This window comes from Xenopus tropicalis, chromosome 7, assembly GCF_000004195.4.
Source record: "Xenopus tropicalis strain Nigerian chromosome 7, UCB_Xtro_10.0, whole genome shotgun sequence".
In the NCBI taxonomy this organism is placed as follows: domain Eukaryota; kingdom Metazoa; phylum Chordata; class Amphibia; order Anura; family Pipidae; genus Xenopus; species Xenopus tropicalis.
The window spans coordinates 81,025,512-81,043,614 of NC_030683.2; the positions used below are offsets into that span (position 1 = coordinate 81,025,512).

Below are 18,103 nucleotides of genomic sequence, written 5' to 3' on the forward strand. Positions count from 1 at the left end.
AACACGTAGTGGGGGCGTGGAAACATCCTTGATCTAAGGAGCAGAATGCTGAGTACACGTTCGGAGTCGGAGCGCTGAATCAGAAGCACTCTAGTTACTTTATTAATAGCAGCAGCACATGATATGGTGTCTGGTGTCTTTCTACATGAGTTAAAGGAGAAGGAAAGGCTAATAAAGAGTTAATCTCAAGCTGCAGGCATACCTTCAGTTGTCTCAATAGTGCCCTTAAGTCTCCCCATTTTTCACCTGTTCAGAAGATCAGAAGCCAAACAGGAAAAAAAAACGCTGAGCAGGGTAAAGAAGATTCCCATAATGCATCGCTCCTTTCCAAGACTTGGAGACTTACTACAGAAGGTGCATGCGCACACAGCAGGAGCGTCTGGTTGCCATGGCGACAGTGAACCCGGTGAACTCTGTTGGGGTGAGCGGGGGGGGGGCAGGTGTGGGGAGCAAAGGACGGTTTGTGGCAGGAGCTTGGAGCGAAGCGAAAGGTTGGTGGGCGAGTGCTGTACATAACATTGCTGTATAGCAGATGCAAGTATAGCCGGCGGCGGTGTCGGTGTCGGTGTCCATCTGTATCTCTTCCTGCTAGTGCAGAGCGGCGGCAGCGGGGGGGGGGTTGCTGCCGGCAGTGGCAGCTCTGTGTGTCGATCTGTATGTCCTCCTGACAATGCAGAGCGGCGGCAGCAGCAGCAGTGGGGGAAGGTGGGGGGTGCTGCCGGCAGTGGAAGCTCTGTGTGTTGATCTGTGACATGCTGTGGGGGGGGGGGTTTGTGGCAGGACACTCTGTGACATGCTGGACAAGATGGCGGCGCCGTTCACTGAAACAAGTATGTAGGTCCTAGTAAGTGTATCTCTGTAAATCTTTCATTAGGCAAGCCAGGAATAGAGTGTTTTTACACAGCAATAGTAGTACTATTTAATAGAGTGCTTAATAGATTTTGACTTTCCTTGTCCTTTAAGAGTTGTTACATTTGTTGCAAGTTCTCCAAGGCATTTTCCCTGTTACTGCTCAGTTGGAGTTTGAATAGGGGAATTAGATACATTTCATATAACGGAGAAACTTGCAACGTTGTTTTGTTTTGTGTCAGCCTCAGTAAGTCAGTGGTGAGCAATTGATGCTTTGTGATTAACATTTGGATCACTTTTCACCCCCTGCTATTTTCAATTGGGATTTTCTTTTTTCCATGAGCATTATTTTTTGGGGTTTTATCTAAATTAAATAAAGGTTAAATTTTAATTCTGATTTTTCCAACACTCTTTGTTAACCAATTGACCTAATAATCTAATTTAGTAACTGTGCATGTAATTGAAGTCTAGGAGGGAACACCTGCTCGGTGTTTCCTAATTTGTGTATTGTACTCCTGTATGAAGGACACTGAAAAAACTGGCACCCTTCAGGGGCAGGAGGGGATAAAGGGAGAGTAGGAGGGTCTTCAGCTCTGATGTCATCAGTGTCCTACCTCCTGATGGGAGGGACCCTTTACCCCATGGTACCTGTGTCCCCCAAGATGTGAGAGAAAGGAGGAAAAATAGTTTGGAAACCGGGTCTAAGGTTTTCTGGTGGGCCCCTTGGTTCCCAGTCCAACACTGATTCCAGGTCATAAATAATGCATAAAACACCCCCATGTCGTTTTATAAAAGGTGCGCATTATCATCTGTTTCTCATTCTCCAGTTTAATTTATATAGTCAATTTGCATGACAAACTAATATCGGCAGGAGTGTGAGTACCTGCCGGATTCCCTTACACCCCTGTTCTAGTTTGACAGGGTGCACAGTCCCGCTATGAAACGCTCTGGCTCCGCTCGCACTGTGTATTTATAAGCAATAACCGCTTGAACGTAACTCTGACTAAATCTTAGACATAGATTATAGAGGATATATATCTATACACATACACATAACTAAACAGTTATTAACAGTCATTAGCTGTGTCAAACTTCAAACTAATGAAACGGTTTGCACACTTAGCAAACTATATCTGACCACTAGGCGTTTGCTGGTTACCTTATCAAACGTCACACCGTCGTGGCCCAATCCGCCGTGTACCCGGCACTCTGAACGTGGACCAATGGGCGCATATAATGGGTAAAACCTCCGGTCTGCCGATTGGCTAGATGTCTGCGCTCTGGTGACGTCAACATATACCGGTAAATCAGCCAATCTGTACACGCCGCGTTCAGGCCTGTGCGCGAGACAGAGACGGAGAGGTAAAAATACCGGGGGTGACAGAGAAATTGGTGCTTGGGTTATTTACGGGGGGCTGCGGGAACGACTGCCAGGTGTTGGGAGCAGAGGTGAGATATATTTGATGCAAGGCGCTTCATAGGCAAAGGGGGCGGATAAGCCACATGCTGCTTATACGCGGTGAGGCTGAAGGCATGGGTTACATTGCAGAGGATTGTGACAGATACTGTGGCTACTGAACTGACTGGCACTGACTAAATGACAAGGCAATAACATTTCATTAAAATACATACTGTAAATACAGCATAGAGTGATTGAAGTAAGGACATTAATCAGTACGTTTTGGAAATTCCTGCTTTTTATGACCTTGTACAATATTATTCAAGCGCACTCTTATAGTATTGCATCTGACATGTCTGGTCTCGTTTAGTTATGTGTGTGTATAGATATATATCCTCTATAATCTATGTAACTTTCTACTTCCTGTTAACATAAATAAAAACGCGTGTACTGTAAGTCATTCCTCAGCAAATACCCTGTCTTTACTGCTAATAGTCCCTCAGTTGTTTCCAGCCCAAGGGGGTTTGAGTCAATTCTGACCCCTGTATTCCTCTTCCTAAACCAACATCCCTGAGAGAGGTTTAGGTTTAGAGAGAGTTGTTTTTGAAGTACATATGTGGCTTGGAAGCAAAGACAATGTAGATGAATAAAAGGCGTATGAAATGCAGATTGCTGGGCAGAGGTGAATATGAGCATTATCTTAGCTGTGAGAGCTCCATTGCTTGCATGTGGTTGGAATGGCAGTGTGTAGGGTGTAGGCTTTACAGTACAGTCAAACTATGTGCCTGTAACAGGATGTAGTAAACAATGATAACATTTATGGGAAAAGCATACAAGTGGAACAGAATTAGTGGATGATTCAGTGTGTGTAAGTGTATATATACATTAAAATAAATGCAGTTGTAGATGAATGTTTTTCACATGCTTAGTTTTGACACTTTTTTTACTCTTTTTTTTTTTCTTTTTTTTAAAGGTACATGATGATTGTTCATAAAGTATCTGGGAACATGAGGCCATTAGTTTGTGTTTTTACGATGTTCCTCTTAGCACTGCTGTCTTCAAATACTGGTAAGTTCATAATCCATTCTCCCTGCAGGAGCAAATAATATCATATAATCTTCTTCAAGGGAAGTTTAACCCAAATAGTGAAAATATTTTTTATTTTTTGCTGCATAATTAAAATGTGATTTTAAGCAACTTTGGACTAACCATTAAATAAAATGTTCTGTGGTTTTAAATGTATTTGTAAATGTGATTGCAGTTCAAAGCAATGTTTGTTTGTCCCTTTTCTTCTCTTAGCACTGCTTTTCTCATTTGAAACAGTTTAGCAGAAGCAAGGTGGCTTCAAGCCAAGACTGCAGTTCCCACATGGTCTGATTCAGAGATCTTTTGGAGATGTGTGCAAAGCGTTTTAGGAATTGAGTCTTCTATTTAGTTACAGACAGGTTGCATTCACTCCTACTTGATGCAGTTGTTGGACCAGACAGTCCAGTGAGTCTCATGTGTCATTCAACACAGTGTGGCGATTACAAGTGGGCTAAAACATTTATTCAATTTCCAAAATGTTATGATTCAGGGCACACACTCAGTTTTTTTTTAGCTAAATAAACACACAGGGGCTTTGCCCAGCTTGCAGTTGCCATGTTGTATTGGTATTTTTGGTCTTTTTGAATTTAAACATTGGAGGGTGCTGATCTCTCATCATATACTGGGCACCAGAGGAACATATGAGGAAAGGCCAGGTGTGCTGGTAAAGTTTTAAAAAAATTATGACTACACGCATCTGTTTGAGTTGATCTTATTATGTATGGTGAGCTTTGGGGTGAAGACACATGGAGCTACTTTGTAGCAGCTTCTTGTCACGGCTACTAAACGCCAGAAAATACCATAGGCAATACTGAAGATTGCCTCTACTTAATACACATAGAGACACTTATCAGTAAACAATCAGCATTGTTTATTTTTGTAGCTGTGACAAGTAGCTACTACTAGTAGCTCCATGTGTCTTTACCCTTGGTATAGTTTTGTAATATGAACTGCCTCCTAAACTTCCTATAAAAGATAAGTAATAGATAAACACGTGGCATGTGTTCTGTTCTCATGCTGTTCTAATATGCAATAGTTAAAGGAACAGTAACATTAAAAAAATGAGTGTTTTAAAGAAATTAAAATATAATGTACTGTTGCTCTACACTGCTACAATTACTGTGTTTGCTTCAGAAACGCTACTACAGTTTATCTAAACAAGCTTCTGTGTAGCAATGGTGGCAGACATTTAAAGCTGAAAAAGGAGAAAAGGCACAGGTTACACAGAAGAAAACAGACAAGTTCTGTTGTATACAGTGGCTTTTACACAGCTTATCTGTTATCTATTATGGATCATGTGCTTGAATGGCAGCCCCCATGGCTACAAAGCAGCATATGTAAATAAATAATAGTAGGTTTTCTGAAGCAAACACATCCGTTTTACCAGTGTAGAGTAATTGTCATTCCTTTAAAACACTTTCATTTTTAATCTGGCCATACATGTTAAGATTTTTAAAAGATTTTCTCGTTCTCATAGAACCAAGCTTATCCTGAAGTGATTGTTTAAGAGTACGATTTGTCCATCAACGAAAACCTTTCAACCAATATCATCTAGTTGAAGTTAGGAAAACTACCTTCTTGGTCCTGCAAACTATTGGACAATGGTCCAATTTTACTAACACACAAAATTTTCAAATTTGCCTGATAAATTTTCTGATGATATGGGATGAATGATCACTAGATCTACAATCATTTGGTGCACACTAACATGCGTTCAGTGATAAATGTAGAGCTCATAACCCTTGCGTAAACAGATCTGTCACATGGCTATTGTTACAGGATTGTGCATATGCAGATACTGCTAGATATGGTGCAGAGTAACAATTGGTTTGTGGATTCTTAAAGTACTCCTCTAATTAGAAACAATTAAAGTACAATCAGAAATATTGCCGCCTTTTATTGTATATCCCTTTTTAGCTTTTAAAATATGATTTAACAATTTGAATTTTTGAGTTTCAAAACCTTTTAAGTAAAATATTTCTGTGCTTAACAAAGTGTTGTAGTTTCTTTGGTAGTTCTGCAAAGTAGAAAACCGAAATGCCATTATTTTCATGCTTGGCCTGTCATGGTAGGGAATTAATTGCTTGTTAAAAAAAAGGCTCCTCTGTATAAAACCTTTTTCCTTTACAACGTGAAGTGATGGGTTGGCAAAAAAGGCTCCTCGCCAAACTTTTTAGGAAGCATGAAATTGTCAATAATATAATTGTACATTATGTTCAGGTTTGCTTCCACCATAACAAGGGCACTTCAGCAAAACCATGATACACCGCGCCAGACAATATATTGAACTAATTTGTTAGTTGGCATTAATCGCATATTGAGGCAGGTAACATTGCCCTGGCATCTGCCAAATTCTTGACTTCTGGAAAATGTGTTGTGAATGCTGCAGAGTTTTTCATAGGTGGAAGTTTAAGGTAGATTCCTTTGCAGTTCATTAAAAGCAATATTTGCCAAAATGTGTGGTCAAATTTGGGTGTGCAGAGCATGTAAAAACATATTTAAAATAACTATAGAAACACACATTTGTCCCATCATCTCCACGGCTCTGTTTTTTTTTTTTTTTATTAAGCTTTCCTGCAGAGATTTGAAACCACTTACTGGCTGTAAGCTTTTGGAGGCTTTGAAATGACATGCTAGTCTTTAACTTCATATTTAGTCTACCTAGGGTTGGTATTTCCCAGATAGGACTGTGTCTGTATAACAACCCTGTTTTCTCTTGAGGCATACATCATGTTTCTCTCCAGCTTCTGTGAAACTTCAGCTCCCAGATCCAAGATTTTAGGAGGACATTTTGCTGTATAAAACAAATATGTTTCACTGGCAATTACTTTGTTTTATTTATGAAAATATTTAACTTATATTTACTTGTGTATCTTTTTAGAGTCTGTGGCTGTTATGTCTGTGGATATGGGCAGTGAATGGATGAAAATTGCCATTGTGAAGCCAGGAGTCCCAATGGAAATTGTTCTAAACAAGTAAGGACCTGACTAAAGAAATTGATGAAAGGCTACTAATGCTCAAGCTATGTAGGAAAGTAAATTTACCCTTTATAAATACTATTTTAAAATTGCTAATTTATCCAGTATTGTGTCATATATAATTTCCCTCTCATCTGCTGGAAACTTTCAGTCATAGAGCAGTGGCATAGGGGATATTTTGAGTACTTTAGTGCCCACACATTTTTAGTAGATAAGAGGCATCATAAATGAGTTTCCCTCACAGAGCAATAGTTTTTGGTTTCTGGGGTCATTGACCCCCATCTAAAAGCATGAAAGGGGCAGAAGAGAAAAGCAAAAAATGAAATAACAATAAAAAATGAAGATCATTTGGAAAGTTGCTCAATTAGGCCATTCTGTAACTACCTCTTTCTCTCCTCGGTGCTGATGAGTTCACTTAACATTATTGCCATTTGGGATTTTTATTGTGGCCTTTTAGAATTTTATCACATAAATATTAGGCCATTGATTATTAGGCCATGGCCATCGAACAGTTAGAATTTAATGCCCTTCAAATGTAGGAGTCTCCGGTTATTTTACATAGGGTAGTTCCTAAGCATGTGGAGTTGAAGGTGGTTTGGACAACACACTATTTTATCTATTTTTTAAAGATTAAATGTGACATGCATAAATATATACTTCATACTAATCAATGATTAAAAACAATATCTTGCAACTCTACAAGAAATTTCAAATTTTCCACATTGTTCTTCCTACTGTCCACATTGTTCTACTTACTGTTTTATATTCTATTCAAAAGCATACAAAAATTTTACAGTACTTATTTATATACATTCTATGCAGACCATTTAAGTTAAAAATCCATGTGGATAGATTTGACCTCATCAGGTGGAACTTTTATTTCCTTTTATATGTGGCAAGAACATTTTTTTTTTTTTTCCCCAGGGAATCTCGGAGAAAAACCCCAGTTGCTATTGCTCTGAAGGAGAACGAGCGTCTCTTTGGAGATAGTGCTCTTGGGATGGTAAGTTACCTAGTTATTCTTTACATATGGACCTCTGTGCAGTGACAAAATATAACTTATTAGTGATCATCCAGTATATTTTATTTGCTGCAATTTAATGTGGGCACTTTTTTTTTTTATTTTTTTTTTTAGCTCTTAACCTTTGTGTGTTGTCAGTGTTTATCAAGGTTTACATGTTTTATTAAAAACTCATGCATTCTGCAGGCTGTCAAGAACCCTAAGGTTACATTTCGATATTTCCAAGATCTTCTTGGGAAGCGGGCTGACAACCCACACGTAAAGGCATTTGAAGCCAGGTTCCCTGAATATCAATTGGTGAAGGATGAGCATCGGGAAACAGTCCTCTTCAAACTTTCCGAGTAAGTATTCTGACTTGTTTACTTAACACTTACCCCAATATGTAATAGAAGGCACTAAGTTTGCCCAGGCACAGTAACCCATAGTAATCAATAAGATGTTTGCTTTTGAACATGTGACCAGCAAACTTAGTGGGGGTCATTTATAAAGTTAGTGCAGTGCTTTTTTTTTTTGCAAATCGTTGTTTTGTATATTTTCTTCCCTTAAATGCTTTAATTTTCTACTGCTGTGCCTGTCTTTCCTTGCAAATCTCAGTGAAATGCGAATTCACAAATGAGATTGTGGTTTGCCTGAACATGCCCTCTGCATGTTTATTGTGTGCGAATATTGCGCCAATTTTCTCCTTTTGTTTTCGCAAATTGCAAAATGTTTGGAAATATTTTCCCACAAAGTTGTGGAGTATTTATATTGATAGCTTTTTTTTTTTTTTTTTTTTTTAATTGGTGTGTAATGACAGACCATTTGTCAGAGAATAAACATAGCTGAGAAAATGTAGAACAGGAAATGTTAGCTTGCTCTTGCATGCAAGATGAAATCATCTTCGTCCATCCAAAATCAGGGAGGTATCTTTTAGCTATGTGTTGCACAATTCTAGGCTTACCACAAATGCTGCACCAGAGCATCCACAAACTACAACTTAGACATGTCTATATTTTTGTTTTTCCTTTCAAGATCTCATGCTGTGTACAAAATAAACATGTTCTTTAGTGAATTATTTTTCATTTGTAATAATTTGATAGAGGAATTTGAAAGGGAGGTAATGCAATACAATTAGTTATATAATTAATAGTTTGCCCTTCTCACTAAAAACTAGAACTGTAGAAGTTTATCAGCAATTACTAGCTTTTGTAACCCATTAGACAAGTTTCAATATCTTACCTATGGTTTTTTAATGCTCACCATGCTATTACAAGAACTTTTTTATTGCCCACAATAATATATGAAAAAAGCTTAAGGCATATCCTTTAATCCAGTGGTCCTGAACCTTTCTTACTTGTGAGCCAGAGTCAAATGTAAAAAGACTTGGAGAGCAACACAAGCATCAATAAAAGTTCATGGAGGTGCCAAATAAGGGCTATTATTGGCTATTAGGCAGCCTCTATGCACACTATCAGCTTACAGGAGGCTTTATTTGGTAGTAAATCTTGTTTTTATTTAACCAAAACGTGCCACCAAGTCAGAAATTCAGATATAACTACCTGGTTTGGGGGCACTGAGAGCAACATCCATGGGGTTGGTGAGCAACATGTTGCCCTTGAGCCACTGGTTGGGGATCACTGCTTTAAGCCATGACCTATCCTTCCCACCAACTGCGGATAGCGCAGCAACCTCTTGTACATAATGAAATATTTTGGCGACCACCTAACAACTATTCCCAAATGTTAACAAACCCCCATATCAGTGTCACCTGTTTTCTCCCATAGGCAGCATAGGGTAGGCACAGTGTAACACACTCAGTGTAGGGCAGGAGACAGGGAGACTGAGCAGGACTACGCTAAAAAAAAAACCTCTCCTGAAAATAAAATCCCGTAGAAATATGGTGATCCGCGCATGTAAGACACTTAATACAGGTATGGGATCCCTTATCCGGAGACCCGTTATACAGAAAGCTCCGAATTATAAGCAAATAATTGTAATTTTAAAAAATGATTTCCTTTTTCTCTGTAATAATAGAACAGTACCTTGTACTTGATCCAAAAAAAGATATAAGTAATCCTTATTGGAGGCAAAACAATCCTATTGGGTTTATTCAATATTTAAATGATTTTTAGCAGACTTAAGTTATGGAGATTCAAATTACGGAAAGATCCCTTATCCGGAAAAACCCAGGTCCCGAGCATTCTGGATAACAGGTCCCATACCTGTAGTAATTCAGCATAAAATGCAGGATGATGTGGATTTTTCCACAGTTAAGCCAGATCAGCATTTTTACATGTGGTGATCTTCTTTCAGATCAAAGCGACAAAGTACCTTTTAAAGGATAACTAAACCCCCCACAGGCAAAAACACCCATAGACTGCCCTCATTTGGCCCTGCTCCCTCTCCACAGAGTCTATTAGATGGAAAAATGTCCCTGTCTGGAAAGCTGACCTATAAATGCAAAGTAGTACAGCATACTTCCCTGGTGCTGTCTTCAAGGTGTTTGGCAAGTTCTCAGAATCTGGCGCATGAGCAGTTGGAGCTAATCCCCGGACTAGCTCCAACTGCAGATGCACCAAAGCTTGGTGTCTGTGAGCTTCCATAACAAAATCTGAAGGCCTAGAAGATGGAGCCTGTGAAGTATGCTGCAATACTCTGCATCTGTAGGTCAACTTTCCAGACAGGGAAATATGTCCATCTAATAGCCTCTACGGGGAGGGAGTAGGTAAGGGGGCCAATGGAGGGCAGTCTATGTGGGCTTTAGTTTTCCTTTAAAGTCTGTTATTGCCCTTTAAAGCGGACCTGTCACCTTAAGAAATAATTTCAAATTCTTTTCTATTGTGTTTGGCAAGCAAAATAAACTTTACTTACACTATATAAATTATTTTAATCTTATTTTCTTCAGCCTTGGAATTCACAATTGTAGCATGCAGGCAGGGGTCATTTTGTGGACACTGTTATCAAAGCAGGCATTGCATCCTGCCAAAATCTTGTTTCTGTGCCAGTATGGGGGGACCTGGTGCCCATGTCCATGCAATGGTTACACAATTACATGGTGAGGATTGAGGGGGAATGTGAGGAGGGAAGCGACATCTAAGAAGTTCTGAATTAAAAGTGAAAGTAACTGTCTGCCCCACCTCTATGCCTAAGGCATAAGACTGCTCAAGGGCACTATTGACCTGCCACTTTGGGTGACATGTTTTATTATAATCTGGCCACTAAATCTTCTATAAAAACTGACATGCTATATGAAAACAGTTTGTCAGCACTGCTCTTGGTCATATAATATATAGAAAAACCAACTTTTTTTTTTGCCATATCGCCATCCTTGTTTAAAGAATTGCTGCAGGTTTCTGTGCTCGGGTAACCCCTGATGTTTCGCTGAGCACCTTGTGGCAATTTTTTTTAATGATTTACCCCAGGCAGAAGTACTACTTGGATAGCACTAAGGGGCTCTTTTGAAAGGTTATCTAAATGTAATTTTTTTTTTTTAAAGGTATGTACTAGATACTTTTTAAGATCCTAAACAAAATGCAGATGTACATTTTCATTGTGTATCTGTACAGTCTTTAATCTCTTTTTTGCCTCCTTTTTCAGAGGCTTGTGGTCAGTCAGCCTTTTTAATGGCTTAATGTACTTTATCATTACCCACTAACTGTCTTACACACCGAAAATAGGCAGATGCAAAAAAAAAAACTATTGTTAGAACAGACTTCGTTCTCCCTCCAGTTTATTTCTAAGGATTTTGTTGGAAGTGTGTTTTTTATGCTACTCACCTGCTCTCTCCTCCTTTTGTTTATGCAGAGAGTTAACCTATTCACCAGAGGAACTCTTGGGGATGATGTTAAATTACTCCAGGTCTCTGGCTGAGGAATTTGCTGGTAAGTTATTTTTGTTTATCTAGACTATTGTGTTTTAATACTTTTGGTACCACAAGTAGACAAGTGCTTAAAGTATTGAAAAACATATGCTAGATATGATATATCAGGTTTAATTACATGTAATTTGTGTGTAATATAACTTGGCTGCACTGTAAAACTATATATGGGTTAGTAAAGGAAATTAATGTAAAAGTTACAAATGATTTAAATGTTAAACACAGTGGACTTCATTTACAATGCAGGACGCAAAGTGAAAAAAAAAAAAAGCCGCTATTGGCTTATATTTTTTTGCACTTTTCAGACCGTCCTGCGTTATGTAACTTACCGTGGGCCTCTGTACACACATTTCTTCGTATCAAAGTGAAAGTAAAGGCTTCCCCCCAAGTGTGGTGTTAGCTATATTAATCCCTTAAAAAGAACTTTGCGGTATAAATATTTGAATTTTTTTTACTACCATTTTTAATTAGGAGATATCCGGCTTTGTTCCCTCATTGCTTCTGACCACTAAAAACTGCAATCCTCTTCAGACCAAAACATTCGGCATTTAAACTGATGCTGTAGGGCTGATCATTTAGTTCTGGTGCTAATTGCACTGGTTTCTGAGCTGCCATATAAAGTGAATTTGAACTAAAGAACTGTGTGAAGTCTATTTCACAGGGGGCTGCCAAAATGTGTGGTACCCCCTAGTGAAATAGATAGCTGCACTGTCATCTTCTTACATTAGATCTGGCAGATGCACAGTAAAGTAGATCTTGCCGGCCTTAATCTACTGCACTTGTGCTAACCGGGATTTTTGTAAGGTATGCCTGGGTCTGCGGTAGGAAGGTTAAGTACATTTCCAGACAGTTTTTCTAACAAACACTGGCCTGGGGAAAAAAAACTTGATCCGTGAAATCAACTGTACATGTCCTTCAACTACTATCAGCCTTGTATTGGGACTGTTATATTCTATATGTGCAGCATATTGGAAGTCGTTCCCTAAGCTCAGTTAACTGACTGCTGCATAAAGCATGTGTAAATTTTTCCATCAATTGGCAAAAAAAAAAGGCTAGAAATGCTGCAAAAAGCCCCCCAGCTCTACTTCTTTGTTATGCCGCTGTTATAGAAGAAATAAAAATTAAGTCTTGGGAAATCCAATTGGCTCCCACTGCAGTGCAGTGCTTAGCACTGTTGCCTTTTAACATTTGGGGTACTAGATTTGATTATGCCAGGGAATTCTCTACAGATAATTAATTGGAGTCCTTAATTTATAAAATCCACAGGGCAAAGGCCAATGTCAATGACATTTAGGATGATTATAATTATAGTAATATTGCAAAGTTTATTTTTACATTTTGTAAGGGATTTATTTTTCAAGCATTTAATTTACTTACTTTAAAGCAGTATATTAATGTACAAATTGTTAGCGATGTTTATTTTTTGTTAATTTTACCTGACAACATATTAAATACATTGCTTACCCCGTGTTTGACATGTTTTCTACAGAGCAGCCTGTAAAGGATGTAGTGATCACGGTGCCTGCCTTCTTTAATCAGGCAGAGCGCAGAGCAGTCCTGCAGGCAGCCCAACTCTCTGATCTCAAGGTCCTTCAGCTTATTAATGATAACACAGCAGTAGCCTTAAATTATGGCGTGTTCCGCAGGAAAGATATCAACGCCACAGCGCAGGTCTGTGCACTTATAATCTTTTTTTTGTTTATATCCCCATTTCAATTACTTTCACTTTTTGTTTCTAATTTTCTGCCTGCCTTTGATCTTACTGTTTTATTATCATTTTCCACCTTCTTTTTTTGGTGATTTTCTTGTAGCCTTCTAAATGCCTCTTCAGAGATTCCCTACATTATGATGATTGTCTCCCTATGCTTTCTGTGCTTATTTAAATAATCAAAATGGTTTTAATGTGCAAGTTATAATATAAGACATTTCTTTCATTACCATTATTTTCATACTCTCTTCTGTTTAGAACATAATGTTTTATGAAATGGGCTCCAGGAGTACAATCTGCACCATTGTGACATATCAATCTGTAAAGACTAAAGATTCTGGAATGCAACCCCAGCTGCAAATTCGAGGAGTAGGGTAAGAGGGATATTGAGCTTTTCTGTGCAGTGTTTTTTTAATTATTTCTTTCTAAGAAGTCGGCTGCTGGTGTATATTTGTTTTGCTGAGGTATTTTAAAATATTAATTTGTTTGCATTGTGATGGCAGCCAATTGTAAACCCCCCTTTTTTGTTTTGTTATTGAATAGTATATATGCAAACAGTGCATTTTTAATAAACATTGCGATTGTACAGATACATTTTGAGTAAACCAATTCAAATAAAATTTACATATCGCACAAACACACTTGCGTTTTGTTGAAAGGGCAGTGACACACGTGGAGATTAATTGCCGCAGTAAATCTTCGTTACCGCGGGTTATTAATCTCCTTGACATGGCATTCCACTGGCAAGAATGTAAATAGTCGGTGGGATGTCATACGCGTCACTCCCAAGGAAACTTCAGGCGACTTTGGGAAACTGAAGCAACGCGTATGCAATCCCACAAGCGATTTGCATTTTTGCCAGTGGGATGGTATTGCAAGGAACATTAGTCGCCCGCGGTAACAAGATTTATTGCGGGCAACTAATCTCCACGTGTGCCACTGCCCTAATTGTTCCTTGAGGGAGAGACCGCAGTCATACCTTGCGTTATCAGTATTGTTGATATTGAGGTGAGAATGGTCCTCAGGCTATTCTGGGGTATATGTCTTTATTTTATACCAATGGGGGAGGGAAACAAAGGATTAAAGAGGGAGAGGGGAAGTTAGGGTATAAGAGAATCATATCTTTTATTAGTAATTTATGCACAAAAATCAACCCAAAGAGGGTACTGCTGAGTTAACACCCATGTTCGGGTATATTATGAATTGGGGGAGAAAGAAAGCCTGAGAGTCTACTTTCACCCACACTACCCAGGCATTTAGTGGCTTATATTCGGCTTGGCATTTAGCCAAGAGTCCCACACTTAACCAAATTTGTCTGGGCAGCCCCTTCTTGCATAGATTATTTTGTATAATGTAATTGTATGGTTAACCTGATTCTGCCATAGCCACAGTGATGGGGGGTCCAAGCTTTCCAATTCATAACAATGCATTCCTTAGCTACAGTGAGTACTATGGCCAGGAGAGTTCTTATAGCCCTGGTGGGGGTCAGATTAGTAACCTGGTTTATTAGCAATGGGTCGGGTTGTATGTGGACACCTATAGTATTCTCCAGTTGTAAACCTTGTTTGTTAAATTATCATAAAATATATGATAATAAGTAAGTATAAGTAAATTTAAGCTTAATGATCAACCCTTTAGTCAAGATACCATATTTTCATGTCAGGTGGTTATATATTTATATCATAATGGAAATGTGAGTTTAGAGCTTAGTAAATAAAAAAAAATCAACCACATTTTGTTCATTCCTATGGGAGTTTGAAAAGCAGAGTTCATCAACTGATAAATACACTTTTTAAAATCCCATAGGAATGAATAGAAACGGGTTAGATATAATTTATTAAGCAAGCTCACATTTTGAAGAGTGCCCAATAGTGTACAATTATTATTTCATGGTTGATAATTATATTTGTCAGTGTGCTTATCTAAAAATCTGCATTTTTCCTGTGTCCCAAATCCACACCCCTTCCCCATGGCAAAATTTGATATACACACAGAAGGAAACTAATATGTTCACCAAAGTTCTGTGTGAGATCATACAGAAAGATCGTCCCATCACATAGGCTAATACACTAGACTAGTGCATCACGCTACCAGCTTTGTTACCAACACAGCACAATTTCACTTGTTGTTCCCATTTTGGTGCTATGTGGTGGTAAAAAAAAAAAGCTCTGCATGAGATACATTAAATGTTTCAGAAGCTCAGCATCTTAATACCAATGGGTATAAAATCTGGGATCTTAACTCTCTGCAGACAAATAAGTGGTGACTGGCTATAGTTACTTTTTTTGTGTATAGAATGTACAGTAACTGTCAGTATATTGCCACAGCTATATACTTTTCCTATGCAGATTTCCATGTTACCTCTGACATGAGCTGAATATAGTGAATGAATCTGATAAGTTAAAACACAGATTTTAACTATATGATGAGTCAATTGGAATTTCACAAACAAAAGTTAAACTTACTGCAGTACAGGTATCTGACCCCTTATCCGGAAACCCATTATCCAGAAAGTTCCGAATTATGAAAGGCCATCTCCCATATACTCCATTTTAATCAAATAAGTCACATTTTTAAAAATTAGAGCTGGGCGGTATGACCAAAAATTTATATCACGGTATTTTTCAAAATTATATCGGTATCACGGTATTTGACGGTATATAAATAAAAAATAAATAATAAATATTAGTGGCCCCCCCAGCCCCCCCCAACAACCACCCCAGCCCCCCCCCCCCAACAACCCCAACACCAACCACAACCCCCCCAGCCACCCCAACCCCCCAGCAGAACTTACCCAACTTGTGGTTCCTCCAGCTCCAGCGATGCGTCCTAGCGACGTCGCGTGCGCGCTGACGTCACATGCGCGCCGACGTCACGTACGCATGGGCGCAACCCGGATGTGATTGGAGAAAAACAGCAGGAGGCGCACATACCGGTATAGCGGTATGTTTAAAACTCATACCGGTTTTTTAAAAAAAAAACGGTATACCGGTTAAACCGGTATACCGCCCAGCACTATTAAAAATGATTTCCTTTTTCTCTGTAATCATAAAACAGTACCTTGTACTTGATCCCAACTAAGATATAATTATCCTTATTGGAGCCAAAACATTCCTAGAGGGTTTAATTACGGTTTAAATATTTTTTTTTTTTTTTAGCAAACTTTAGGTAGGATATCCAAATTACAAAAAGACCCCTTATCTGGAAAAACCCCAGGTCCCAAGCATTCTGAATAACGGGTCCCATACCTGTATAAAAAAAACAGGGCATTTTACTTTCATTTTTTAGATTTGATCGCACGCTTGGTGGCATAGAAATGGATCTACGACTCCGGGATCACTTGGCCAAACTCTTCAATGAGCAGAAGAAATCTAAAAAGGACGTTCGAGAAAATCAAAGAGCAATGAGCAAGTTGCTTAAAGAGGCCAATCGTGTAAAGACCATCCTTAGTGCAAACAATGACCATATGGCACAAGTACGGCATCTGATTTTATAATATGCATGCACAGTTGGGCAATATATTGCACATATTGCACTACAGTTGGGCAATATGTAAACACAAGTACAATGTAAAGCAGCTGAGTATTCCTGCTGCATAAGTATAATATTTTCTTTGCTTAAGGTATAGAACGCATTTTTCATGCATCAGAGTGTCATTGTCTTGCACCAAACTGTATCACATCCATGAATTACAATAGTGAGTCCTGGATGCAGATATATGTGAATAATAGGGAATTGTAACTGAAAGGGGGCCCCTGAACAGAAAAAAAAATAATTTCATATAAATTTAGTGCGCTTCAGTTAGTCAGCGACACTAGGGTAAACCAAATACAGAAGGTATATAGATAGTTAAAGTTGCTGCCATTCTGACCTTCAAAGAGCTGTTTAACTGAAAGCGTGAACTTTAGCAGTCTAAAACTGTTAATATTCCAGAAACCACAAAAAATAGACAATTTATTTACCTAAATCTTTTAATCTTTTGTGTTTAGACACTTCTACAACTGAGCAGATTAGGTTTGTTTGAAATAGAGCTGGAATAAGTTGATATTTCACACACTGCACAACTTTTCCTGGGCTGTTCCTTGTTAATGTAATCAGACTGCAAGGAAAGTATAGAACTTGTATTAGCTTTGCTATTTCCATACCACAATAAGGGCTGGAAATGTAGCAAAAGGAATTAAGGGCTATAACATATGGTGCTACTGGTAGCCAGCTACTTGTTGCGGCTACTAAATAACAAAAAAACAATACCCTGCCATAGACAATACTGAGGACTGACTCTGCTTAAACACACATAGAGACAATTATCAGTCTTTCTGAAGTCGCACAAAGTATCCTCCTGCAGGCACAGCTTAACGTTACTTTGGAAAGCAGAAGTGATGTCGTTGCCAGTGGAAAGACATTTTTGGAGAGGTTAGTAACCTGCGGTAGCAGAGACATATCTACCTAAAAGTGCCTGTGTTACATCTCTTTTTATTATTATTCTTATATATGGTCATTCAGAATGTAACCGCACATTTAGGCAGATATATCTCTGCTACTGCAGGTGACTAACCTCTCCAAAATGTCTTTCCACTGGCAACAACATCACTTCTGCATTCCGAAGTAACATGAAGTTGCCTACAGGAGGATACTTTGTGCGACTTCAGAAAGCCAAAGCGATAAGGTCATGTAAACATTATAGCATTGTGTACATACTACTTGCACATTTTCAAGCATAATTATAAGTAGAGTTAGCCAAAGAAACAAGACACAAGATTTGTTTAGATCTGAAGTGTTGTTCTGCTATAATAGTATAAAGTAATCTCTGACCTTATCTTATGTATAGATCGAAGGTCTTATGGATGATATTGACTTCAAAGCCAAGGTTACTCGTCAGGAATTGGAGGACCTATGTGCTGATCTCTTTAATAGAGTTTCTGCTCCTGTCCAGCATGCTCTGTCCAGTGCAGAGATGAAAATGGTGAGAAGGCAGAATATTTTTATATATTTACCCTTTTGTCTACCTACTGTCAATACCATATCATATTTATTTCTAAAAAAGCATTAAGATGATGGCAGCATAGAACCTGCTGTAGACAGAATAAGGTAGATTTACCTAATTTTGTCTTTCTAGCGTAGGTTCAACCAGCTCCACAATCTTAATAGCTGTCTATTAGGATTTCATTTGCCCCATGCATGGTGCTTACGGAACATTGAGTACCAA

The 18,103-nt window shown here is 38.5% G+C and overlaps 1 protein-coding gene across 5 annotated transcripts in view; it reads left to right on the forward strand.

Annotated features, from left to right (window-relative positions):
• The first annotated feature begins 2,094 nt into the window (after nucleotides 1–2,094).
• The window catches only part of hyou1 (hypoxia up-regulated 1), a 31,098-nt gene continuing 15,089 nt past the window's right edge, over nucleotides 2,095–18,103 (forward strand). The window contains exons 1-10 of one of the 5 annotated variants that reach the window (XM_012966717.3): nucleotides 2,095–2,151; nucleotides 3,222–3,316; nucleotides 6,216–6,309; nucleotides 7,237–7,315; nucleotides 7,520–7,674; nucleotides 11,117–11,193; nucleotides 12,679–12,860; nucleotides 13,156–13,271; nucleotides 16,186–16,372; nucleotides 17,726–17,860. In XM_012966717.3, coding sequence (XP_012822171.1) covers nucleotides 3,226–3,316; nucleotides 6,216–6,309; nucleotides 7,237–7,315; nucleotides 7,520–7,674; nucleotides 11,117–11,193; nucleotides 12,679–12,860; nucleotides 13,156–13,271; nucleotides 16,186–16,372; nucleotides 17,726–17,860 — 1,116 coding nt within the window. In that variant the 5' untranslated portion in view covers nucleotides 2,095–2,151; nucleotides 3,222–3,225. 5 annotated transcript variants of the gene reach the window in all.